The 27,936-nt window shown below is 51.6% G+C and overlaps 1 protein-coding gene across 1 annotated transcript in view; it reads left to right on the top strand.

Annotated features, from left to right (window-relative positions):
• Positions 1–27,936, top strand: part of LOC142312063 (uncharacterized) — a 95,978-nt gene that overhangs the window by 6,217 nt on the left and 61,825 nt on the right. The window contains exons 6-10 of the mRNA XM_075350943.1: positions 3,635–3,784; positions 3,914–4,093; positions 4,176–4,299; positions 4,377–4,474; positions 12,058–12,148. Of these exons, the coding sequence (XP_075207058.1) occupies positions 3,635–3,784; positions 3,914–4,093; positions 4,176–4,299; positions 4,377–4,474; positions 12,058–12,148 (643 nt within the window). The remainder of the gene's footprint in view (positions 1–3,634; positions 3,785–3,913; positions 4,094–4,175; positions 4,300–4,376; positions 4,475–12,057; positions 12,149–27,936) is intronic.

The following is a 27,936-nucleotide window of genomic DNA, read 5'->3' as shown; positions in this document are numbered from 1 at the left end:
TGTGCGTATATTTATGTATGCCGCGGTGTTTGTGTGTTGGGTGTTGTGTGTGTGCAGCGTTGTCTGTGTGTGTGGGTGTCTGTGTAGGGCGGTGTGTGTTGTTCCCAGTGTGTCTGTGGTGTGTTGTGTGTGTGTTGGGGGGAGGTGTGCACCTCCCATCGTGCTCCATCCCCCATGCTGCGCACCCCCCATCGTGCTCCATCCGCCATGCTGCGCACTCCCAAACGTACTCCATCCGCCATGCTGCGCACTCCCAAACGTGCTCCATCCGCCATGCTGCGCACTCCCAAACGTGGTCCATCCGCCATGCTGCGCACTCCCAAACGTGCTCCATCCGCCATGCTGCGCACTCCCAAACGTGCTCCATCCGCCATGCTGCGCACTCCCAAACGTGCTCCATCCGCCATGCTGCGCACTCCCAAACGTGCTCCATCCGCCATGCTGCGCACTCCCAAACGTGCTCCATCCGCCATGCTGCGCACTCCCAAACATGCTCCATCCGCCATGCTGCGCACTCCCAAACATGGTCCATCCGCCATGCTGCGCAGTCCCAAACGTGCTCCATCCGCCATGCTGCGCACTCCCAAACGTGCTCTATCCCCCATGCTGCGCACTCCCCATCGTGCTCCATCCCCCATGCTGCACCAGCATCAGCCTCTCTGCCCCCAGCATCAGACTCTCTCCTCCCAGCATCAGCCTCTCTCCTCCCAGCATCAGCCTCTCTGTCCCCAGCATCAGCCTCTCTCCTCCCAGCCTCAGCCTCCCCCAGCATCAGCCTCTCTTCTCTCAGCCTCCCCCCTCCCAGCCTCCCCCAGCATCAGCCTCTCTCCTCCCAGCCTCCCCCTCCCAGCCTCCCCCAGCATCAGCCTCCACCAGCATCAGCCTCTCTCCTTCCAGCCTCCCCCAGCATCAGCCTCCCCCAGCATCAGCCTCTCTCCTCCCAGCCTCCCTCCTCCCAGCCTTCCCCAGGATCAGCCTCTCTCCTCCCAGCCTCCCTCTTCCCAGCCTTCCCCAGCATCAACCTCTCTCCTCCCAGCCTCCCTCTTCCCAGCCTTCCCCAGCATCAGCCTCCACCTCCCAGCCTCCCTCAGAATCAGCCTCCCCCAGCATCAGCCTCTCTCCTTCCAGCCTCCCCCAGCATCAGCCTCCCCCAGCATCAGCCTCTCTCCTTCCAGCCTCCCCCAGCATCAGCCTCCCCCAGCATCAGCCTCTCTCCTCCCAGCCTCCCCCAGCATCAGCCTCCCCCAGCATCAGCCTCCCCCAGCATCAGCCTCTCTCCTTCCAGCCTCCCCCAGCATCAGCCTCCGCCTCCCAGCCTCCCCCAGCATCAGCCTCCGCCTCCCAGCCTCCCCCAGCATCAGCCTCCGCCTCCCAGCCTCCCCCAGCATCAGCCTCTCTCCTCCCAGCCTCCCCCAGCATCAGCCTCTCTCCTCCCAGCCTCCCCCAGCATCAGCCTCTCTCCTCCCAGCCTCCTCCAGCATCAGCCTCTCTCCTCCCAGCCTCCCCTAGCATCAGCCTCCCCCTCCCAGCCTCCCCCTCCCAGCCTCCCCCTCCCAGCCTCCCCCAGCATCAGCCTCCCCCAGCATCAGCCGCTCTCCTTCCAGCCTCCCCCAGCATCAGCCTCCCCCAGCATCAGCCTCTCTCCTCCCAGCCTCCCCCTCCCAGCCTCCCCCAGCATCAGCCTCCCCCAGCATCAGCCTCTTTCCTTCCAGCCTCCCCCAGCATCAGCCTCCCCCAGCATCAGCCTCTCTCATCCCAGCCACCCCCAGCATCAGCCTCCCCCAGCATCAGCCTCTCTCCTCCCAGCCTCCTCCAGCATCAGCCTCCCCCAGCATCAGCCTCTCTCCTTCCAGCCTCCCCCAGCATCAGCCTCTCTCATCCCAGCCACCCCCAGCATCAGCCTCCACCAGTATCAGCCTCTCTCCTTCCAGCCTCCCCCAGCATCAGCCTCTCTCATCCCAGCCACCCCCAGCATCAGCCTCCCCCAGCATCAGCCTACATTCTCCCAGCCTCCCCCAACATCAGCCTCCCCCTCCCAGCCTTCCCCAGGATCAGGCTCTCTCCTCCCAGCCTCCTCCAGCACGCCGTGCTCCTCTGCCGACACTCACAGATCCGATCGCATACACTCACACACACACACACACCCACCCGATCGCATACACTCACACCCACCCGATCGCATACACTCACACACACCCGATCGCATACACTCACACACACCCGATCGCATACACTCACACACACCCGATCGCATACACTCACACACACACACACACATTGACGATATTGCACATACGCGCTCATACTCACAACATCCGGAGATACCACATGCTTCCGGCCATGTGATCCTCCGGCAGGTCCTGGAAGCTCACAGCACAGTATCGCGGCCGAGAAGCAAGCGATATCTCCGGATGCTGTGAGTGTGTGGATGCGATCTGATGTGTGTGTGAGGTGTGTGTGAGAGTGAGTGTGATCTGATGTGTGTGTAAGGTGTGTGTGAGAGTGAGTGTGATCTGATGTGTGTGTGGGTGTGTGTGGATGTTCCGCCGCTGCAGGACCTTGATGCGCTGGTAACTATGCTACCATGGTTACCAGCGCATCCCGTCCCCCACTCGCACGGGAGCCCACACCAGCATACGGCGGCAAACCCCAGCAATGCGAGGGTTTGTGTCGGCTGGGTTGGCGGCGTATGCTGGTGTGGGCTCCCGGGGGTACAGTACTCACCTGGGAGTCGTGTCTCCGTGTCAGTTCGGGGGATGCGTGCGGGGGGCGGGGCCAGAGCGAGCGTGCATTGCGTGGGGGGGCGGGGCGTGGCCGAGTTGCCAATACGTGCAGGGTGCCGGGGCGAGAGGCCAATCCGTGTGGGGGGCGGAGCCTGTGCGAGCGGCCGGCCAATCCGTGTGGGGGGGGAGCCAGGGCGAGCGATCAATCCGTGCGGGGGGGCGGGGCCATGGCGAGGCCAGCGGCCAATCCGCTTTGTGTCACCGTAAGGACACAATTTTGGAGCAAGACAGACAGATAGACAGACAGACAGAATAAGGCAATTATATATATAGATAGGTGTTTTCTGGAGTTCTCCTTGATTTACTGCCTCTCAATGTATTTTATTATATATTGTGATTTCATGTTGAAATTGTATCAATAATGCCTTTTGCATTTTTAATATGAGAATATAGTACTCCAATTTGTAGTCACACTCAGGTTTATTTCCTCTTTCAGTTTATTCCCAGACTATACTTGTCTAAAATTTTAGAGGACCATACAGCCATTTTGACAAACATGCTCTCAGCCATATTCTATTATGTCTAGGGAATATTGTTATATTGGATTATATGTTATTTTTTTTTTGTTCAAGAATAAATGTAGATTGTTGTTCATGGAAAAATAAGACATCCCATGAAATTTAGGCCTAGCCCGTCTTTCGGATCAAAAAATATTGTAAGTCCCTGTCTTATTTGGGAGAAATGCAGTATGTGATAAATCTCTGTCTGTGACTATAATTGGATTGTGTGTTATACCGGGGGCAGGACGGGGACACGACTGGATGTAGTGATCATGTGAAGCCGGTAACAGCTATGGAGATTTCTTACATGGGATCTTTCTGATGTTACATCGTCATCTTCTCCCTATTCAGGTCCCTACAAGATCGGATCCTCTCATTGGAGATCTTCTACATAAGAAAATTAACCTGATTGACCCATCAAGGATGGATAGAGACAGAGACAAGATGGCGGAGAGGATATTACACCTCACCCTAGAGATTCTCTTCCGGCTTACTGGAGAGGTGAGAGATTCTGATGACGTCACATTACATCATTCTTATCTATGGAAATAACAGATGGACAGAACTGGAGAGGTGAGGACTCTGGAAATGTCTGTAGTGAGATTTATTAATGTGTCTCTCCATAACCAGGATTACACAGTAGTGAAGAAGACCTCTAGTGAACGCTGTCAGGCCCCTGTGTCTGAGGGATGGGGAGGACCACTGAGCCCAATCACGAGGCCTCCACCTCACCCCCTGATACATGAGGACATCAATGACCAGAAGATCCTAGAACTCACCTACAAGATGATTGAGCTGCTGACTGGAGAGGTGACACTGCTGGGAATACTGGGACATTATACAGTAACGCTATGAAGGAATCAGGAGATGACAGTATCATTGTATGTGTCAGGTTCTTGTAAGGTGTCAGGATGTCGCCATCTATTTCTCCATGGAGGAGTGGGAGTATTTAGAAGAACACAAAGATCTGTACAAGGACATCATGATGGAGGTTCCCCAGTCCCTCACATCACCAGGTAATAGAACTAAATACACACGGCCTATAATTATCTGTATGTAAAGAATGAATTCAGCCCCTCTGTGTTTCCTCCAGGTCTATCCAGTGAGAGGACAATACCAGAGAGATGTCCCCGTCCTCTTCTTCCACAGGACTGTAAACAAGAAGATCCCGATGTTCCTCAGGATCATCAGGTAGATGGAGAGAAGGTGTCATGAAATCTCCCCTATTATGTGTAGACGGCTGTGAAGGTTTTGTGTTCAGTCTTGTTTTATCCACCAGTATTATATGTTTTATACTTGTGTGAAGAGAATGGTGGTGATGGCAGGATTAGAGCTGATCATAGATGAGAAAGCCATGGACCCCATAGGGGGGAGGGGCGACATGACCAGAGGGAAGGGAGGGAGTGAGGGGTTAATAAAGTGAATTAAAGGGCATTATGGGCCCTTATAGGGGTTTGGTGGAATAGGGTCACTGTAGGGTGGGGAGGGGGCTAGTATATAAGCTATAGGGGAGGGGTCTTACCTTCCTTGTGACTCCGGACAGCAAAGGATTCCGACCTGACCAACTGACCAGCGGCATGGCGGACCTCCAGGAACTGGACAGGATGATCCGAGCAGCGATGGCGGTGCACGGGGCCCAGGCAGGGCAGTCCCACTTCAGGGCTGCCTGGGTTTCCCCGTCGGCACCTGCCCCTTGTCCCCCCCTCGGCCGCGGGCGGCGTTCCAGGCCCCCCCATCAGGTATTCCCCGGGCGCAGGGGGGGCAAGGAGGCCCAGTGAGAGCCCCCCTCGGGACCCTCCGCGGCGGGGCGGGCAGCGGCTGCTTCCAACGTCTGCCCCGGCCGCAGGGAGGAATCTCCGGCGAGGCCGCGGCGGCCGCAAAGGGGGCGTGGCCAGCCCGGGGCCTTCTTCTGATGTCGGGCCTCGGGCTGGAGTGAGGAGCCCAGTGGCGTCTCCCGGCCGGGAGCGAGCGCGGCGACGATCTGAGGCCAGCGGCGGCCTGGACAGAGGCGGGCCCGGCCTGGGGCCTACTTCCGGTCCCAGGCCTCGAGCTCAATTTAACAGGCCAGCGGCAGCCCGGGACCGGGGGCCTGCCCAGCGGAGATCGGAGACTTCGAGAGGGGGCGTGCCCAGCCTGGGGCCTGCTCCTGGTGACGGGCACCCTGCGGTGGGACACGGCCCTGCGGCAGCTTCCAACTGGGAGCGGGCCCAGCAGTCGAATGAGGCCAGCAGTACCCCCCGTGGGCGGCGGGGGGGCCGGGCGCAGGCAGCCAGCGGGGGGACCGGTGTGTGCAGGCGGCACCCGGATACCTGTGAGGCTGCGGGGAGCGGGGGGGACGGCAGGAGCCCTGCGGTTCCCGCCAGGTCCCTCAGGTCATCAGTACTGCGCCCGGCAGCAGCGGTCTCCCCCGAGCGGGGGAGGACCCAGCGGGATGCCACGGTTGGGGCCCCTGGAGGGCTGGAGGCGACGGTGGGGAGCCCCCTGAGCTCGGGGAAAGGCTCCTCCAGGAAGAGGATTCGGTCAGCGGCGGCCCGGGGGACAGGACAGTCTCGCGGGCTGTCGCCGCATAGGAAGAGAAGGATGCCCACCGCCAGTGCCCACGTGGCGGCCCAGGAGGGCGGCCGTGGTGGAGGGGATGCATCGGCTGCGTCCTCTGGAGCTGGAACGGTGGAGGACGACTACAGCGAGGAAGAAGAGGGAGCCCTCAGGTCGGGGGACGAATCTGACGAGCAGATGGCAGAGGACGTCGCGGTACCGATTTCCATTTCTGCGCCACGGTCGGGTGAGCTAGCCGTGGATTCGGCATTGCTTGCGGCGTGGGGTGCTGGTTTTGGGGAGGTGGCTGCGGGCACGGCAGCGCCAGGGGGGGGTCAGCATTGCTTAGTCAGTTGCTGGGCTTGTTGCAGGGTTTAGCGCGCGCGCCGGCGGCAGCAGCGGCCTGGACGGGTCGGCGGTGGATGGCGCAGCGTCGGTCAGCAGCGAGGCGGCGTCGGTAGGGACGGGTGCGGTTGGTGGAGTAGTGGACCCCGCGGGTAAAACAGCGGTAGAAAAGGAGAAGGAAAAGGAGGATGAGGTGGTGCGTTTGGATGATAGGGCCAAGTTTACGTGTGCTTTGAGGGACCGTTAGGGGCTCATCTCAAGAAAGAGGTGAGGGACAAGATTTGGAAGGGGGAGTATGTGGAGATATTTTCCCTGCTACCCCTGGAAAAATTTAATCTGGACAGGGTGAAGCCGAGCGACTCCAAGAAGGAAAGGGAAGAGGAAGAAAAACGCCGTTATAGGCTCATTCCTCGTTCCTTTTCCAATTGGCTGCAGGCGTTCGCAATTTTGGCAAGTGTAATAGGGGAAAAGGAGCCGGAGCACTGCTCGGCTCTGTTTGGTTATCTGGATGCAATTGGGGAGGCGTATCGCACGTACGGGGGCTTGTCATGGCTGCGGTATGATGAGCAGTTTAGGCAGCGGAAGGCGTTGCGGCCCGGCATGCGGTGGGACCATAAGGACATTTCCTTATGGATGCGTTTAATGGCGGCCCCGAGCCAGCCCTTTCGTGGCGGCGCCGGGGGAACGGGAGCCGGGCCCTCGGGTACCCAGAAAAAGGGATTGTGCTAGCAAGTTAACGACGGCCAGTGCAAATTTGGTGCAGCATGCAGGTTCGAGCATGAGTGCTCCGGCTGCGGGGGGGGACATAGTTTTTTCCAAATGTTTTAAAAAAGGGAAAGGCAAGGCTGGGGACGGGTTTGGTAAAAGGGAGGACGCCGGTGAAAATAGGGGCGATGGCGCCGTTTTTAAATAGGTATCCGGACGGGGCAGCAGCGTCACTTTTGCGGTTTGGTTTTTATACGGTTTTCAGATTCCGTCGGCGGTTGAGGCATTGCCTCCGGTTTGTCGTAATTTACGGTCGGCAAGGGACCACCCTATGGTTGTGGGTGGGAAGTTGGGGAAAGAGGTTGAGTTGGGCAGGATGGGGGGTCCATTTGAGAGCCCGCCGTGCAGTAATCTGGTGGTGTCCCTGTTGGGGGTGGTGCCAAAGAAGGAGCCGAATAAATTTCGGCTCATCCATCATCTTTCATTTCCGGAGGGGTCGTCAGTGAATGATGGCATCGCGCCAGAATTGTCGGCAGTGTACTACGTCTCGTTTGACAAAGCGCTGGACTTGGTACGGGCGGCGGGACGCGGTGCATTGATGGCAAAGGTGGATGTAGAATCGGCGTTTCGTTTGCTGCCGGTGCATCCGGAGAGCCAGCACCTTCTGGGTTGCTGGTGGGGTGATAAGTTTATGTTGATCGTTGTTTGCCTATGGGCTGTTCAATTTCTTGTTCGTATTTTGAGGCGTTTAGTTCCTTTGTTGAGTTGGTGGTGCGGGACGTGTCTGGCTTGTCCTCCATTATCCACTATCTAGATGATTTTCTTTGTGTCGGTCCGGCGGGATCCATGGTTTGCGCTGGCTCGTTGTTCACCTTACAGAGAATGGCGGATAGCTTTGGGATCCCTTTGGCACAGGATAAAACGGAGGGGCCGGCGCCGGTTATGCGGTTCTTGGGGATTGAGATTGACTCTTTGGCTATGGAATGCAGGCTGCCGGAGGGGAAGATGGTGGACTTGTGGTGCGCGGTAGCAGCAATGCTGGCAGCACGGAAAGTGCGGCTGAAGGTGGTGCAGTCTTTGCTCGGGAAGTTGAACTTTGCGTGCAGGATTATGCCAATGGGGCGGGTGTTCGCCAGGAGTTTGGCTGCAGCTATGGCAGGCGTACGGTCCCCAGCGCACTTTGTGCGGGTCACGCGGGAGATCAAGGAGGATTTTCTGGTTTGGGATGTTTTTTTTTCTTGCAACGTTTTAACGGCCGAGCCTTGTGGTTGAAGAAGGTGGTGCCCAATGGTGCGCTGGAACTGTACAGGGACACGGCCGGGACGGCGGGTTTCGTCGCCCTTTTTCTGGGACATTGGTACGTTGGGAGGTGGCCTGAGGAATGGCGGCAGGTTGGTCTGGTAAGGAATCTGGCCTTGCTTTAGTTATTTCCGATCGTGGTGGCGGTGGAGTTGTGGGGGTCGCAATTTTCGGGACGTAAAGTGTGCTATCACTGCGATAATCAGGCGGTTGTGCATGCGATAAACAGCTTGTCAGCAAAGTCCGGACCGGTAGTGGCTTATCTGCGGCATTTGGTGCTCAAGTGTTTACTGTGGAACATTCATGTGGTTGCAAAACATGTGGCGGGGGATGATAACGGGGTGGCGGACGCTTTATCTTGTTTTCAGTTCCACAGGTTTCGGGAGTTAATGCCGGGGGCGGACGAGATCGGAGCGGTGTGTCCAGAGGACTTGTGGAGCCTGGTGAGGCATTGATTGCGGGTTTAATTAGGAATTCAGTGACCGAGGTGACTTGGTGCCGTTATGCTAAAGTGTGGGTTGAGTGGCAGGAGATGCTGGGAGTTATGTTTGGTGACGGGCGAGCAAATTACTTGTTGGCGCTACTGGCATTGGTGAGCGAGGATTTCAGGGCTGGGAAATCAGCATCAGCAATGATACTTAGGCGGGCTTTGCACGTTGCAACATCGGTAACAATGTGTTACCGATGCTGCAGCGATAGTCCCGCCCCCGTCGCACGTGCGATATCTAGTGAAAGCTGCCGTAGCGATTATTATCGCTACGGCAGCTTTACACGCACATACCTGCCGTGCGACGTCCCTCTGGCCGGCGACCCGCCTCCTTCCTTAGGGGGCGGGTCGTGCGGCGTCACAGTGACGTCACACGGCAGGCGGCCAATTGAAGTGGAGGGGCGGAGATGAGCAGGATGTAAACATCCCGCCCACCTCCGTCCTTCTCATTGCAGCCGGGAGGCAGGTAAGGTGAAGTTCCTCGCTCCTGCGGCTTCATACACAGCGATGTGTGCGGCCGCAGGAACGAGGAACTACATCGTACCTGTCGCTCCCCCGGCATTATGGAAATGTCGGAGGCTGCAGCGATGATACGATGACGACGATTTTGCGCTCGTTCATCGTATCATCTAGGATTTACACACTACGACATCGCAAGTGACGCCGGACGTGCGTCACTTTCGATTTGACCCCACCGACATCGCACCTGCGATGTCGTAGTGTGCAAAGCCCGCCTTAGGGTGGCGGCTGTGGCCTTTTGGTTGAAGGTCAGGGGTGAGTGGGGCGTGTCGCGGGATTTCGGGTGCGGCAGGCCTTGAAGGGTTTTCGTAAAGGGGCGAAGGAGCGGGACACTAGGCGGCCCATTTCTTTGGTTTTGTTACGGCGATTGGTGGATGGTTTGCGGGAAATTTGTGTCTCAGTTTATGAGAGGGTGCTTTTGAAACGGCTTTTGTGTTAACCTTTTTTGGGGCGTTGGTGAGCCCTTCCAGGTTAAGGGCTCTGATGTCCGAGGATGTGGCAGTGGTGGGACGCAGAGTAGAGTGTCAGCTTAGGCGGTCCAAAACAGACCAGGTGGGTCGAGGCAGGTTGATTGTGATGTACGCGGTGCAAGGGGATGAGTTGTGCCCTGTGCAGATGGTGAGGAAGTTTTGCGGCCTGCGGGGCGGTCTTCCGGGCCTGCTGTTACGGCACGTGGATGGGACTTGGTTGTCTCGTTACCAGTTTGTGGCCGTACTGAGGAGTTGTTTGCGCTGTGCGGGGGAATGCCCGGGAGATTACGGGTCTCATTCCTTCAGGATCGGGGCGGCTGTGGAGGCTTCTCGTTGGGGCCTGGGTGATGACATGGTGAGACAAATCGGTTGGTGGGAGTCTTATCGTTTTCGGGGTTATGTGCGCCCACAGTTGTTGTCCCAGTGAGGGCTTTATAGAGTTGTTGGTTGTGGCTTTGTTGGGGTTCCTTGCTGCAAATTGGAGTTGGTGGGGTTTTTGTTTATTAAAGTTGTTTCTTTGGTTGTAGGAATCTGCCTGATATGGATTCTGGGGCACTCCTTCGTGTTCTGGGGGGCCCGTCAGGCCGACGCTCGCCCGAATGGTCGGCAGTTGGGTGTGGACAGATCGCTGGCGTTGGTCAAGTGGATCGGTGTGCGGGGCATGGAATGGAGCAGGGTCGTGCCGGAGTTTGAATACTATTGCAGGGTGGATAGACCTCCGAACGTGTTGGTTTTGCACGTGGGGGGGACATGACTTGGGAGCGCGGGCATCACGTGATTTGATCAGGGACATCAAGATGGATCTATTGCGTTTATGGACCAAGTATCCGGGTTTGATAGTGGTATGGTCTGATATTGTGACCAGATTGGTGTGGAGGGGGGCACGGTCAGTTGAGAAGCTTAATCGCGCCCGGGCTCAAGTGAACAGGGTGGTTGCGCGTTTCGTGCGGAGAAACGGCGGTATTGTAGTGCGACATGCGGATCTGGAGTCGCCGAAGTGGCAGTTTCGGAGGGGAGATGGGGTTCACCTTAATGAGATTGGTTCTGATCTATGGGCCTTGGGTTTGCATGATGGTGGAGCAAGCCTTGGGTGTGTGGCGGGTCCAGGCCACGTAAGGTGTCACGTGTCCTGTCCTGTGGCGAGGGTAGGTCTGGTCCAGAGGCGGTTGTAAGGGATTGGGGGCTGGACTGAGAGGCACTGTCTTGGTATGGTGTCTCCGGGTTCCGGTAAATTGCAGGCACGGGGTTCTGCAAAGTTTGGGGGGTATTAATCCATGGGGTGATTAATACCTCATCTCTGGGTCGGAGTGTTGCGGCCAGGGATATTGGTGGAGGAAGTGGTTTCTGGACCGGGCCTACATGGGGTTACATGTACAGTTATTATTTATGTGTTACCTATTATTTGTTTGGGGTCGCCCGTTGGACGGCACCCCCTTGTGTTAGAATGTTAATAATAGGTAATAAAGGCTGCTGTGGCCAATTTGTTTAACCAAGTCGCATGCAGTCGGTGTGTTATTTATTAGGTTAAGTTGGGTATACTAACCATCACGACCGGAAAATCCTTCCTCAGTGGTCAAGAAAGCCATGGACCCCATAGGGGGGAGGGGCGACATGACCAGAGGGAAGGGAGGGAGTGAGGGGTTAATAAAGTGAATTAAAGGGCATTATGGGCCCTTATAGGGGATTGGTGGAATAGGGTCACTGTAGGGTGGGGAGGGGGCTAGTATATAAGCTATAGGGGAGGGGTCTTACCTTCCTTGTGACTCCGGACAGCAAAGGACTCCCGCCCACCCGCCCTTGTGTTTTGCGAGTTCGTTTTGGCTGTTTTTTTTTAAAAAAAAAATAAAAAATGAGAAAATGGAATGTTGCAGTTTAGAAAAAAAAAAAAAAAAAAGGAATACAGGTTAAAAAGAGTCGTATGTTCTGTCGCAGCAGCGGGGGTAGGTCTGGTCCAGAGGCGGTTGTAAGGGATTGGTGGCTGGACTGAGAGGCACTGTCTTGGTATGGTGTCTCCGGGTTCCGGTAAATTGCAGGCACGGGGTTCTGCAAGGTTTGGGGGGTATTAATCCGTGGGGTGATTAATGCCTCATCTCTGGGTCGGAGTGTTGCGGCCAGGGATATTGGTGGAGGAAGTGGTTTCTGGACCGGGCCTACATGGGGTTACATGTACAGTTATTATTTATGTGTTACCTATTATTTGTTTGGGGTCGCCCGTTGGACGGCGCCCCCTTGTGTTAGAATGTTAATAATAGGTAATAAAGGCTGCTGTGGCCAATTTGTTTAACCAAGTCGCATGCAGTCGGTGTGTTATTTATTAGGTTAAGTTGGGTATACTAACCATCACGACCGTAGAATCCTTCCTCAGTGGTCATGACTTCTCCATTTGTCTGTGACTTTTACAATATTTGTTTCAGGGTGAAGATCTGACCCATATTAATACTACAGAGACATATGTGAGGGGTGATGAGTGGTGTAAAGAGGAGATACCTATAGATAACCGAACAGGTGAGTAACAACTACTAAATGTAGATAAGTCACAGATTCTATTCAGTTATTGATTGTAGCATATGTGGAATGTTTAGGGTATGTTCACATGGCTTTTTTAGGTGGATTTTACACTTGAAGATTTAGTGCTTTTTTTTTTTTACATGGTGTATGGAGGTTTTTATTCTGCAGTCATAGCACTATTTTTACCTGCTGCAGATGAGATACTTCTGTAGCCATAGTCCTGTCTAGCAAAAGTCATTGCACTAAGTTTATGTTTTTAAATATATTTTTGGAGCTTGTCATTGCAGAGGCTTTGACCTCGGCACCCCAGATGTGGAAGGCAGAAACATTACCAGTCAGTCAAAAAATGCACTGTTATGAACAAAAGTATTTCTTTATCGTTCCTATGGGAGACCCATACATTGGGTGTATAGCTTCTGCCTCCGGAGGACACACAAAGTACTACACTAAAAAGTGTAGCTCCTCCCTCTGAGCATATACACCCCCTGGATAACCAGATCTAGCCAGTTCATTGCTTTGTGTTCAGGAGGCATACATCCACACATGCATTCTCATCTGATTTTTCATTTTTGGAAAGATTTTGAAGAAAAGCGGGTCCAAGCCTGGACCCCCGGCATGTCCCTTCTCACCCCACTGTGTCGGCGGTGTTGTTAAGGTTGATTCCAAGGCTGGAGCCTTACATGCCGCGCTCCTTCACCATCCCTCGGGCTCTGGCTTGAAGTGGGAGCCAGCACGGTTCTCCATGCTTTGCAGGAGACCGGTCTCCATCCACAGCCCTTCAGGATCCTGCTGGACGGAGCACTCATCCCCAGGGACATGGCCCTGCGTCTCAGCAAGCTAAGTACCTGAGACGTTTATGTTCTAGGGGTCCCTGTACTTTTATTATGTGAGGAGAGTGTGCTGAGTGTTTTTTGTGACATTTCCGGCGGGTTCTCTGGCTGTCGCCTGAGAACCGCGCCGATGATGCCTGCGCGCCGGCCGCACCGCTCAAATTTAGGCCCCGGCTTCGCCGGAGGCCTACTTTCTGTTTCACTGCCCTCGCATGTCATTCATGCAGAGGGACAGTGTGGCTCCACCCAGCAGCCGTTCTGCACAGGGGAGAGACACTCCTCACTGAGTACATGTCTCCTCCCCTGTAAGTCTCTTTGGCCCTCCAGATCCCGCTCTCAGGGTTGGCCCCGCCCCCTCTCCTCGCTCCGGCGCCATTTTATCAGCGTTTTTTCTGCAATCAGCACTGGCTGCAGCATCCCTGCTGAGGTGCTTGGGGGTCCGGGCTTTGAGATCTGGAGGGCACACAACACCGCTCCAGCGGTCTGGAAAGCCACAACCTCTGGTTGTGGGTCTCCGTATATACTCTCTGGGGGTCACTCTGGCAAGAGCCCCCACTTCAGCAGCATGTCTCACACGAGGAGCAAGGCTCCAAAGCTATATTCAGTATGCACTGCATGTAAGCTCGTGCTGCCTGAACCGAGCACATATCCACATTGTGATGCCTGCTCTGCCCTGACAATGCCTCAGCCTGGAATCGCCCCCCCAGTGGTCTCTCCGGCTGCTCCGGCTCCTGTAGCTGAACCCCCGGCTTGGGTAGAATCCTTCTCTAGGTCAATCTCCCAGTCTTTTGCCGACTCCATGGGACAGCTGTCCCGGACTTTGCTGAACATGCATCAGCCCCCTTCACAGGGTGCCTCTGCTGCTAGGGCTCTCTCAGCGGAGCTCACAGAGGATTCATTATCTGGTCCCAGACCCCGTCCTCCTAAAAGGAGACGCAGGGTCCCCTCTCCTTCCTCGTCCCACGGCTCTGATTCAAGATCTGACTCGCAGGACGAGGAGGATGCCTTTACTGGGGGCTCGGAGGCTACCTCCGTGTGCCCCATTGATCTGTCCGAAAGTGACTCAGATGTTAGTGATTTGATTGCGTCCATTAATTCTGTACTGGACCTCAATCCGCCAGTATCAGAGGAGCAACCCTCTCTGGCAGAAAAGCACCAGTTTGCCTAAGAGGACAAGGAGTGTGTTCTTTAACCACTCCAGTTTTCAGGCCGCTGTGACCAAGCCTAGGGCCTGTCCTGACAAACGCTTCCCAAAGCGTGGTTCTGATGACCGTTTTCCCTTTCCACCTGAGGTGGTCAAGGAGTGGGCTCATTCACCAAAGGTAGACCCTCCGGTGTCTAGACTCTCAGCCCGGACCGTTGTATCAGTGGCTGATGGCACCTCTCTTAAGGATTCCACTGACCGCCAGGTTGACCTTCTGGCCAAATCTGTATATGAGGCGGCAGGGGCCTCGTTCTCCCCATCTTTTGCAGCAGTGTGGGCTCTCAAAGCCATCTCTGCTTCTCTAGAGGAGATGCATTCCCTCACCAGGGAATCTATGCCCGAAATGGTTGCCTTAACTTCCCAAGCTTCAGCTTTTTCATCCTATGCCATGTCTGCCATGCTGGAGGCTTCTCACCGCACTGCGGTGGCTTCGGCTAATTCCCTCGCTATCCGCAGGATCTTGTGGCTTCGAGAGTGGAAGGCAGATGCTTCTTCAAAGAAGTTCCTTGCTGGGCTCCCTTTTGCTGGATCCAGGCTATTCGGTGAACAACTGGATGAAATTATTAAGGAAGCTACTGGCGGGAAGAGTACTTCCATGCCACAAACTAAAACCAGGAAACCTGCCCAGGGTAGGAACCAGTCGAGGTTTCGTTCCTTTCGTTCATCCAACTGGTCATCCTCTAAGCCCTCGGCCTCGTCCACTAACTCAGCCAAGGACCAAAAATCCAACTGGCGCACAAAGGCGCGTCCACAGAAGACCGCAGGAGCTGCTGCCACTAAGGCAGCCTTCTCTTGACTATCTGGCCGCGCCAGCAACGTCCTTAGTCGGTGGCAGGCTCTCCCACTTTGGCGTCGTGTGGTTTCAACACGTCTCCGATCAGTGGGTGCGGGATATCATCTCCCACGGCTACAGGATAGAATTCTCTTCCAGACAGCCAAACAGATTTTTTCTGTCAACTCCCCCCTGCTCCAAGGCCGCCGCCTTCTCTCAGGCCGTGGCATCCTTGCAGGCCAACGGAGTAATTGTACCGGTTCCCGCCCGGGAACGGTTCAGAGGTTTCTACTCAAATCTCTTCCTAGTCCCCAAAAAGGACGGTTCCTTCCGGCCCATCCTGGATCTCAAGCTTCTCAACAAGCATGTTCAGGTGCGGCATTTTCGCATGGAGTCTCTGCGATCAGTCATTGCCTCAATGACCCAAGGAGATTTCCTGGCATCCATCGACATCAGAGATGCCTATCTGCATGTGCCAATTGCAGTTTCACACCAGCGTTGGCTACGTTTTGCAATCGGAGAGGAAAATTTCCAATTCGTGGCTCTCCCCTTCGGGTTAGCCACGGCCCCTCGAGTTTTCACCAAGGTCATGGCAGCAGTGGTTGCGGTTCTGCACCTCCCAGGGGTTGGCAGTGATTCCTTACCTGGACGACCTTCTAGTCAAGGCTTCATCCAGCGCAGACTGTCAGCGGAGTGTCTCGCTCACTCTCGCCACTCTAGCCCAATTCGGGTGGCTTGTCAATCTGCCCAAATCCACTCTCCGACCCAGAGGCTCACGTACCTAGGGATGCAGTTCGAGACTCTGCCGGCACTTGTGAAGCTGCCCTTAGTCAAACAGCAGTCCCTCCATCTGGCGGTGCGCTCTCTGCTGAGGCCCCGCCGTCATTCCATCAGGCACCTAATGCAGGTGCTGGGTCAGATGGTGGCGTCAATGGAGGCTGTTCCCTTTGCCCAGTTCCATCTGCGTCCTCTGCAGCTGGACATTCTCCGCTGTTGGGACAAGCGGACTTCCTCCTTGCACAGGCTAGTGGCTCTGTCGCCACAGACCAGGAGCTCCCTTCAGTGGTGGCTTCGGCCCCTCTCTCTGTCTCAGGGGCGCTCTTTCCTGGCCCCGTCCTGGGTGATCCTCACCACGGATGCCAGGCTATCCGGCTGGGGAGCGGTATGTCTCCACCACCGAGCGCAGGGCACTTGGACTCCGTCCGAGTGAGCCCTCTCGATCAATGTGCTGGAAACCAGAGCTGTGCTTCTAGCTCTCCTAGCCTTTCACCACCTGTTGGCGGGCAAGCACGTCCGACTCCAGTCAGACAACGCGACAGCGGTTGCCTACATCAATCGCCAAGGCGGGACACGCAGCCGCCTGGCAATGTTGGAGGTTCAACGCATCCTTCAATGGACGGAGGACTCCAAGTTCACCATATCCGCAGTCCACATCCCAGGCGTGGAAAACTGGGAAGCAGATTATCTCAGCCGTCAAACCGTGGACAGTGGCGAGTGGTCCCTGCATCCGGCAGTGTTTCAGTCAATCTGCCGCAAGTGGGGCACTCCGGAAGTGGATCTAATGGCATCCCAGCACAACAACAAGGTTCCGGTTTACGTGGCTCGCTCCCACGATCCTCAGGCCTTTGCAGCGGACGCTCTGGTTCAAGATTGGTCCCAGTTTCGTCTGTCCTACGTGTTTCACCCTCTAGCTCTCTTGCCCAGAGTTCTGCGCAAGATCAGAATGGAGGGCCGTCGGGTCATCCTCATTGCTCCGGACTGGCCCAGGCGAGCTTGGTACCCAGACCTGCTCCATCTGTCCGTAGAGGTGCAGTGGCATCTTCCGGACCGTCCAGACCTTCTCTCATAAGGTCCGTTTTTCCGCCAGAATTATGCGGCTCTCAGATTGACAGCGTGGCTCTTGAGTCCTGGATCTTGACGGCTTCTGGTATTCCTCCTGAAGTCATCTCCACTATGACTCGGGCTCGGAAGTCTTCCTCGGCCAAAATCTATCACAGGACCTGGAGAATTTTCCTGTCCTGGTGTCGCTCTTCCGGCCATGCTCCTTGGCCTTTTTCCTTGCCGACCCTTCTTTCCTTTCTACAGTCCGGTCTGCAGCTAGGACTATCCCTCAATTCCCTCAAGGGACAAGTCTCGGCTCTGTCAGTGCTGTTCCAGCGGCGTATCGCCCGGCTGGCTCAGGTCCGCACCTTCATGCATGGCGCGTCTCACATCATTCCGCCTTACCGGCGGCCCTTGGATCCCTGGGACCTCAATTTGGTCTTCACGGCCTTGCAGAAACCCCCCTTTGAGCCTCCTCTTAGGGAGGTTTCTTTGTTTCGTCTTTCACAGAAAGTGGTCTTTCTAGTGGCCATAACTTCCCTCAGGAGAGTCTCTGATTTGGCTGCGCTCTCTTCGGAGTCACCTTTTTTGGTTTTTCATCAAGACAAGGTGGTTCTCCGTCCGACTCCGGACTTTCTCCCTAAGGAGGTTTCTCCTTTCCACCTTAACTAGGACATTTCCCTGCCTTCCTTTTGTCCGGCTCCTGTTCATCGCTTTGAAAAAGCGTTGCATACTCTGGATCTGGTGCGGGCGCTCCGGCTCTATGTGTCTCGCACCGCTGTTCTTAGGCGGTGCACCTCTCTTTTTGTGCTAACCACAGGTCGGCGTAAGGGCCTCTCGGCTTCTAAGCCGACCTTAGCTCATTGGATTAGGTCGGCCATTTCCGATGCCTACCAGTGTACTCAGGTGCCTCCCCCGCCGGGGATCAAGGCACACTCGACCAGAGCTGTCGGTGCCTCTTGGGCTTTCAGGGACCAGGCCACGGCTCAGCAAGTCTGTCAGGCTGCCACCTGGACTAGCCTGCATACCTTTTCAAAGCACTACCAAGTGCATGCTCATGCTTCGGCAGATGCGAGCTTGGGCAGACGCATCCTTCAGGTGGCTGTCGCCCATTTGTGAAGTTAGGCTTTGCCTACTTCTCAGTTTTTCTGTTTATTCCCACCCATGGACTGCTTTGAGACGTCCCAATGTCTGGGTCTCCCATAGGAACGATAAAGAAAAAGAGAATTTTGTTTACTTACCATAAATTCTTTTTCTTATAGTTCCGTATTGGGAGACCCAGCACCCTCCCTGTTGCCTGTTGGCAGTTTCTTGTTCCGCGTGTTATCACCGGCTGTTGTCGTGGACAGAGTCTCCGGTTCTTCCGGTTCTTGCTCTGTCTTTACTTGTGGGTGGCTATTCTCCTTCAGCTTTTGCACTAAACTGGCTAGATCTGGTTATCGAGGGGGTGTATATGCTCAGAGGGAGGAGCTACACTTTTTAGTGTAGTACTTTGTGTGTCCTCCGGAGGCAGAAGCTATACACCCAATGTCTGGGTCTCCCAATACGGAACTATAAGAAAAAGAATTTACGGTAAGTAAACAAAATTCTCTTTTCTCTCAACCTAAATAGCATTCTTCTTCTTCTCAAGTATAATATAGTACTACATAAATGGCGAAATTTATTTTTTATGAGTTTTTAGAACTGTACGAAAAACGCATCATTCAGAACTTTTTCATTCTGAGACACAAAACTGAACCCAGACGGTCCTCTTAATTATCAATGATTACAATTCCTAAAACAAACTAATTAAACTTCCAAATGCGAGTGTTAACACAGGGTAAGGCGTAAAGGGGGCTTTACACGCTACGACATCGCTAATGCTAAGTCGTTGGGGTCACGGAATTGGTGACGCACATCCGGCTGCATTCTCAAATATCGTTACTGCAGCAGTAACGAAGTTGTTCCTCGTTCCTGCGGCAGCACACATCGCTCCGTGTGATGCCACAGGAACGAGGAAGCTCTCCTTACCTGCCTCCCGGCCGCTATGCGGAAGGAAGGAGGTGGGTGGAATGTTACGTCCCGCTCATCTCCGCCCCTCCGCTTCTATTGGGCAGCGGTTCAGTGACGCAGCTGTGACGCTGAATGAACCGCCCCCTTAGAAAGGAGGCGGTTCGCCGGTCACAGCGACGTCGCCGGGCAGGTAAGTATGTGTGACAGGTCTGAGCGATGTTGTGCGGCACGGGCAGCGATTTGCCCGTGTCGCACAACAGATGGGGGCGGGTACCCACGCTAGCGATATCGGTACCGATATCGCAGCGTGTAAAGCGGCCTTAAGGCTATCTACCAAAAAGAAGACAAATCTGTTTTTTATTCGATTTGTGGATCAAACTCACCCATTCAAGTCAATGGGTTTGTGAAAAGAACACATTAAAAAAACACGAATTGTAGATAGTGACAAATGAATCAAAATTGTATCTAGCAAAATTGAAAAAAGGTAGTTTTTCCATATATGACCCAAAAAATGAAATATATGTCTGATTGAGATATACATCTACAATCACATTCTGAAGTGTTGAGCAACTCTGCCTGGGGGTTACAAGTTTATGCATGAAAATGGTATAAAATGTGCCTTTTTGAGACAAACATAGACAGATACAAATGCTCAGTGTGTTTTTCACTCATATTTAAAGAGGTTGTCCACTACTCTATCTTAGTTACTGGTTTTGCCATAAATGCTTAAGGATAATGGCCCTAAAGATCTTCATATTCCTTTTCTATCAAGTTTCGTCATGTTTTATACATTTTTGCTATGCTTCCTGTGTCCTTCCATCAACTCTGTTCCCACAGCCATCACTTCCTGTTCCAATTCCTCTGCTTCCGTCTGACTACACTTCCCATCAGCCCTTGTGCTGGGCTGCAAGCCAGTAGTGAGCACAGACCTGTGACTCTACTTAAATTATGTGGGGCTCATGTTGTATTTAGGAGTTTGTGTGGGGCTCATACTGCATTTAGGAGGCTGTGTTGGGTCTCATACTGTATATAGAGGGGCCATGTGTGTTCTAAAACTGTAAATAGAGGGGCTACGTGAGGGCTCATACTGCATAGGGGGGTCTGTTTGTGAGATCATATGGTATATAGGAAGCTATGTGGGGGCCTCATACTGTATATAGGGGCTATGTGGGAGCTCATACTGTATGTAGGGAGCTGGCTGCAGGCTCATACAGTATATAGGGGGATGTCAGCATACTTAATTATGCTCAATATTAAGTGATACAATTATTATTAATATAATTAATATTTTAATATTAATATTGAGCAGAATTAATTTCAGCCTATTGGTTTGGCCCTCCACACTAGTCACGGTCTCTTATGTGGCCCCTCGGGAAAATTAATTGCCCACCCCTGACCTAGACCATGGACCAGAATAGTGTATGTTGCAATTTTTCCATGTGGACCATTAGGGTACCGTCACACTTAAGCGATGCTCCAGCGATCCCACCAGCGTTCTGACCTGGTCAGGATCGCTGGTGCGTCGCTACATGGTCGCTGGTGAGCTGTCAATCAGGCAGATCTCACCAGCAACCAGTGACCAGCCACCAGCCAGCAGCAACTCGTGGAAACGATGCTGCGCTTGGTAACCAAGGTAAATATCGGGTAACTAAGCAAAATGCTTTGCTTGGTTACCCGATATTTATCCTGGTTACCAGCGCACACAGCTTAGCGCTGGCTCCCTGCACTCGTAGCCAGGGTACATATCGGGTTACTAAGCGAAGCGCTTGGCTTAGTTACCCGATGTGTACTCTGGCTACGTGTGCAGAGAGAAGGGAGCCAGCACTGGCAGCCGGAGAGCGGTGTACGCTAGTAACCAAGGTAAATATCTGGTAAGCTAGCAAAGCGCTTCGCTTGATTACCCGATGTGTACCTTGGTTACCAGCATCCGCAGCTTCCAGACGCCGGCTCCCTGCTCCCTGCACATTCAGATCGTTGCTCTCTCGCTGTGAAACACAGCGATGTGTGCTTCACAGCGGGAGAGCAACTACCAAAAAATGAACCAGCTCTGTGTGTAACGATCAGCGATTTCACAGCAGGGGCCAGTTCGCTGCTTAGTGTCACACACCGCGAGATCGCTAATGAGGTCACTGGTGCGTCACAAAAACCGTGACTCAGCAGCGATCTCGCTAGCGATGTCGCTATGTGAGAAGTACCCCTTAAGCTGGGTTCACACATAGCGACAACGACGTCGCTGTTACGTCACCATTTTCTGTGACGCAACAGCGAGCTTGTAAGTCGCTGTTATGATCGCTGCTTAGCTGTCAAACACAGCAGAAGCAGCAGCGATCATAACGACACGCGTCGCTGTGCTACATGTGCAGAGAGCAGGGAGCCGCGCACACTGCTTAGCGCTGGCTCCCTGCACTCCTAGCTACAGTACGCATCGGGATAATTACCCGATGTGTACTGCAGCTACATGTGCAGAGAGCAGGGAGCCGGCACTGGCAGCGAGAGCGGCGGACGCTGGTAACGAAGGTAAATATCGGGTAACCAGGGAAAGGTCTTCCCTTGGTTACCCGATGTTTACACTGGTTACAGCTTACCGCAGCTGCCAGACGCCGGCTCCTGCTCCCTGCTCGCTTCATTACGTCGCTCTCTCGCTGTCACATACAGCGATTTTTGCGTCACAGCGGGAGAGCGACGACCAAAAAATGAAGCTGGACATTCAGCAACGACCGGCGACCTCACAGCAAGGGCCAGGTCATTGCTGGATGTCACACACAGCGACAGCGACGGGACATCGCTGCAACGTCACAGAAAATGGTGACGTAGCAGCGACGTCGTTGTCGTCGTCGCTGTGTGTGACACCACCCTTAGACACAAATTTCTTTACAGCGTAGAACACCACAGTGTGATTATGTCAACAGTGATAAATGGTGAGGGATAAGGCAGAGGATAACAAACAGATCTTATACCTTTGTGAGCGAGATTATGTAAAACAACTTATGAAAGAGGAGAAGGCAGGGGTAGAACTGCCTGTGCTAGTTATGAGAAATCAAGATTCCATGTGACCAGAGCTGGGAAACACCCCCAGAGAAAATTTGTGCATGGAACAGTAAAAAATACAGCTATGAGGTGTTTTCGTGAGAAGGAATGTGGATGCAAAAAATCAGATAAGTTCAACTTTATTTAGCACAGAAAGTTAGAAACATATTAGTTTTCTTTCATGCAAAAGTATCTGTAGTCTTTAAAGAGTATTCTCAAGTTGTCTCTTTAGCAGCTCAGAGCTATGCAGTCTCCTTACTGTCTCTTTAACTCTTCTGCTTGGAGGGCGGGTGCTCCTCCTTGAATTAAAATTCTGGTGAGTAACTAAATTCTACTACACATTACCAGTCTTTCAGTGTTTCTTCTGAGTCTACACTAATATCATTATATTTACATATAGAGATAGCAAGGCCTTTGAACAAGCACAGGGCTCAGGAAAGTGAGAGCAGTGATTAGAAGAACTGCTCTGGAAACTGAGGATGCTGAGTGACAGAGATTGTACCGTATTTTTCGGACCATAAGACGCACTTTTTTTCCCACAAATGTTGGGGGAAAGTGGGGGGTGCGTCTTATGGTCTGACTGTGGCTGCGGGGAATGAGGGTGCTGCTGTTGAGCGGGTCATCGGGGGCACGAGCAGGCTGTAGCAGCCTGCCGTGACCACATGGGCGCGCTCATTTAATATGCACGCCCATCCTCCCGCCCATCTCTCAGCGCTGAACCCGGCGCTACAGGTGGGCGGGGTGATGGGCAGGGATAAACGGCCGGCCCGCATGATCATCCCTGGCAATTGCATCCTGGAGTGATCATGTGCGGCTGTATTCACTGCCCCCCGTGCATCATCATCAGTGCGGGGGGCAGTGAATCAGTACACATTACTCACCGTTCCCCTGCAGCAACGCGATCTCCTGTCTGTGCCAGTCAGCTGACTTGCTGGAGACTAGCGGCGCGCACAGCGATGATGTCATCGCTGTGCGCACGTGTCCACACGCTGTTGTCGGCACAGACCACCAGAGGACATCGCGATGCTGCAGGGGAACGGGGACGGCTCCACTCAGCGGCGCTGCCGCTGTCATAGACGGTAAACGGAGCGGTGCTGCAGGGAGTGAGGTGAGGTAAGGTGAGTAAGACCGCACCAATGCTGATATCTTTTTCCGGAGAATCTTTATTCCATACACAAAGTTAAAAGGTGTGTAGTAGTAGGCAGGTGGAGAAGACCTGGATGCGGCCCCTCACTGCGGACGACGGCCGTTTCGCCTGTGATTAGGCTTCGTCGGGTCCACATGTGGAGTAAGATCAACCCTCCCTAAATAGGATAGTGCATCCAGGTGACCTCCCCACACATTTAAAAAAATATGTAAATCAAGTGTATAATACAATAAAAGGTACTATGTATACCTACTTAACGTACCATTTAAAAACAAACATTGTGAATAATCCAGAATCGGACGATGTTACAGAGATGTCAATAATCATAATTTTCACAAAAAATGAATTTATACAAGGCTCATATATGCAATAATAATTATCAATTATTACAACTCATCTATATTTAATTTCATTTTTCTGGGATATCTTTTGTATATTATATTGATAATAATCCCGTTAATCATAGAACCTATATACTCATTTTACCATGCCATTTTTTTGTGAAAAATTTTTTTTTATTTATTTATTTACAAAAAGACTGATAAGTCATTGCGGTCATTCATTCCCAATGCTCCCTGTGATCCATATTTTATGATTAACTTTGCCTCTATTTGCAACAACAGTTTGTGATGGTCCCCTCCTTGCAATGGGAGGGACACTCTTTCCAAACCGGCAAAATTCAGGACATCAGGGCAGCTATTATGTGATTCACGTACATGTGCTATCAATCTTGGGGATCCTTTTCCTGTCAGGATTGAATTATAGTGTTCCTGAAATCGGACATATAGGCATCTGATGGTTTTTCCTATATAAAACCTCCCACAGGGACACACTATTGCATAGACTACAAATTTTGTCTTGCACGATATAAATTGGTTGACATAGTGTGTATGTGCACCAATTTTTACGGACTTGCCAGTCAAACGCAGATTGCAAAACCTGCATTGGCCACATTTAAAGTTGCCATTCGGAGACAATTTCTCCAACCATGTATTTTTGCTGGTTAATCTGTTTTTTACTAGCAAGTCCCTCAAATTGTGACATCTTCTATATGAAACTAATGGTTTGGAAATAGTCATGTTTTTCAATTCCGGGTCCCTTTCCAGGATGTGCCAATTCTCATTGAGCGTTTTTTTTATAATGTCAAACATGGGTCCAAATTTGAAACTAAAGGTGAACCTATTGCTAATGTTCTTTTCTTTTTTCTTTTTCATTTTCACCCGGGGTTACGGGGTTATCCCGATAATATCATTGAAGCAGCATATAGAAAAACCAAAAACGAGGATTACTGTCTCTGTCCAACAGGCGAATCAGGAAGGGTGAAAATGAAAAAGAAAAAAGAAAAGAACATTAGCAATAGGTTCACCTTTAGTTTCAAATTTGGACCCATGTTTGACATTATAAAAAAAACGCTCAATGAGAATTGGCACATCCTGGAAAGGGACCCGGAATTGAAAAACATGACTATTTCCAAACCATTAGTTTCATATAGAAGATGTCACAATTTGAGGGACTTGCTAGTAAAAAACAGATTAACCAGCAAAAATACATGGTTGGAGAAATTGTCTCCGAATGGCAACTTTAAATGTGGCCAATGCAGGTTTTGCAATCTGCGTTTGACTGGCAAGTCCGTAAAAATTGGTGCACATACACACTATGTCAACCAATTTATATCGTGCAAGACAAAATTTGTAGTCTATGCAATAGTGTGTCCCTGTGGGAGGTTTTATATAGGAAAAACCATCAGATGCCTATATGTCCGATTTAAGGAACACTATAATTCAATCCTGACAGGAAAAGGATCCCCAAGATTGATAGCACATGTACGTGAATCACATAATAGCTGCCCTGATGTCCTGAATTTTGCCGGTTTGGAAAGAGTGTCCCTCCCATTGCAAGGAGGGGACCATCACAAACTGTTGTTGCAAATAGAGGCAAAGTTAATCATAAAATATGGAGCACAGGGAGCATTGGGAATGAATGACCGCAATGACTTATCAGTCTTTTTGTAAATAAATAAATAAAAAAAAATTTTTCACAAAAAATGGCATGGTAAAATGAGTATATAGGTTCTATGATTAACGGGATTATTATCAATATAATATACAAAAGATATCCCAGAAAAATGAAATTAAATATAGATGAGTTGTAATAATTGATAATTATTATTGCATATATGAGCCTTGTATAAATTCATTTTTTGTGAAAATTATGATTATTGACATCTCTGTAACATCGTCCGATTCTGGATTATTCACAATGTTTGTTTTTAAATGGTACGTTAAGTATGTATACATAGTACCTTTTATTGTATTATACACTTGATTTACATATTTTTTTAAATGTGTGGGGAGGTCACCTGGATGCACTATCCTATTTAGGGAGGGTTGATCTTACCCCACATGTGGACCCGACGAAGCCTAATCACAGGCGAAACGGCCGTCGTCCGCAGTGAGGGGCCGCATCCAGGTCTTCTCCACCTGCCTACTACTACACACCTTTTAACTTTGTGTATGGAATAAAGATTCTCCGGAAAAAGATATCAGCATTGGTGCGGTCTTATTCTTCTTCTTTATGGATGATTGGAACCGACTGTTTCTATTTGGACCTGCACGCTGATCCGGTTTTTACCAAGGACGACTGGTGCTGTATTCCTTCCCCTCCAGAGAGCCCAGGTGTAACAAGCATATACGGGTAGTGCAGGACTGCACTCTTCCTTGGAGGTAAGGTGAGTATGAACGTTTATTTTTTTTATGTGCCACAGGATGCGGCCATACACCAGGATGAGGGCATATAGCAGGATAGGGGTATATTATGAGCAACATGGGGAGTATATGAGCAGGATGAGGGTATATAGCAGCATGGGGAGTATATGAGCTGCATGGGGAGTATATGAGCAGCATGAGGGTATATAGCAGGATTAGGGTATATTATGAGCAGCATGGGGAGTATATGAGCAGGATGAGGTATATAGCAGCATGGGGAGCATATGAGCAGGATGAGGGTATATAGCAGCATGGGGAGTATATGAGCAGCATGGGGAGTATATGTGCAGGATGAGGGTATATAGCAGCATGGGGAGTATATGAGCAGGATGAGGGTATATAGCAGGATAGGGGTATATTATGAGCAGCATAGAGAGTATATGAACAGGATGAGGGTATATAGCAGGCTGGGGAGTATATGAGCAGGCTGGGGAGTATATGAGCAGGACATTGCCCCATAACAGTGTCAGCAGCAGATCCTCGCCCCATAAGTGTGTCATGACCATATTTTTTGCTTAAAATTTTATTTTCCCATTTTCCTCCTCTAAAACCAGGGTGCATCTTATGGTCCGGTGCGTCTTATAGTCCGAAAAATACGGTAATTCTACAGGACTGGTGAGCCCTGCCAGGAGCTGAGATGAAGGGGGAGGGAGGTGAGCAGCTAACTGCTGCAAAAAAATCAATGGGCTGGAGAGAGCTGACTGGGATGTTACAAGTTAACTCCTCTCTTGGAATATAACTACTACAAACACTTGGCCAAGTAGTTGGGTTCAAGCTCCTTGGAAACCATCTGTACACTTTGAAAGGTAGAAGCTCTCCTTGCAGAAGAGTGGCATTAGATAAAAAAGACAGTCTGACTTTCCCTTTTCCCTTGAACATGTAACTAGAAATTATTGGTGACCGGTACAGGGAAACATGAACCTATGAAGAAGGCGGGTTCAACAAAGAGGTGAAAAACTGATAAAGCAATATGTGGTAGCTTAACCTTATAATCTCTTTGTTACTGTTTGAGGTCTACTCTCTCTTAATCAGTTGATAATTGAATTGTACTACAATTTGTATAGCAATGTTTTAAAATTCTATAATATTGAAGGGATTGTGTAATACTTTTAAATTGATGACCTATCAAAAAGATAGTTCATCAATAGCCGATTGGTGAGGGTGCGACACAAGGCACCCCCACAATCAGCTGTTACTAATGTTGGCGGCTGCCACATGTAATTACGGTAGTTGGAGAGCAGCAGAGCACAGCTCCATCAACTGTGTAGTGGCTATGGCTGGGTACTGCACATCTACCCCTATTTGAATTACCCTGGCCACTATACAGTTGTGTATTTCAGAAATTGGAAAGAAAGAAAGGCGCAAATAGGGTATCACACAAGTAAATCGGATTTTACACACAAGGAGGTTGCTCACCTGGAAAATTTGTGAAAGTCACAATCTCTGTAGAAGTATAATGTCACGCAGTGACTATCAAGTTCCGCCAGCTACTCAGGAACCCCCGGTGAGCGCCAAAACACACAGGGTACACGTAACAATGGTGGGCCCTTGTGCTAGGGAAAGGGGAGCAGGGTTACCTAAACTCACGTGAGACTGATCCCTGCATTCCCTAACGTCCATATACGGGTTCTTTCACCCTGTCGCCGATCACGTGCCCATCCCTGTCTTTCCCTGTACTCAGCCCTGTATAGTGCTTAGGGCAGTAAGAACACTAGTTTCACTCTAGGTTGAACACACAGAGAGGATTAGACAGGGGTAAAATAAACAGTACTCATACAAAGCACTCCAAACAATAAGAAGTAGTAATGAGGAATGAACCAGAAGGGCAAAACCAAAAAGAACTAAGGAAGGGAAAAATAACACAGCTTTCACACAGTAAATGTTCCCTGAATTACTTCCTGGTCCTCAGCTCAAAGGTTCCCTCTAGAGGCATCTAAAGCACAAACTATCACCAGTGATTACGTGGACTAGGAGGGAAGTCTGTACAGCAGCGCTAATTAGCAATAAAGAACAGCTGACTATTGCTTACACTCAGTTTCATTAGACCAGAGGATCTACTTAACCCTAGCAGAGCTGGATAATGAAGAATCTGCACAGCCAGCAGCATTAACCTGAGCAAGTGTGTATGAAGCCCTGCGCTTTGATCTCCTGACACCAGAAATAGGAGGGACCATTCTCCATCGTGATATCCTCGTGACACATAACCAATGCGCTGTTACTGCAAGGG

Source organism: Anomaloglossus baeobatrachus, chromosome 5 (genome assembly GCF_048569485.1).
Source record: "Anomaloglossus baeobatrachus isolate aAnoBae1 chromosome 5, aAnoBae1.hap1, whole genome shotgun sequence".
NCBI classification, from domain to species: Eukaryota; Metazoa; Chordata; class Amphibia; order Anura; family Aromobatidae; genus Anomaloglossus; species Anomaloglossus baeobatrachus.
Note: the sequence above shows the minus strand (reverse complement) of the source record. Positions and strands in the feature narration are given on the sequence as shown.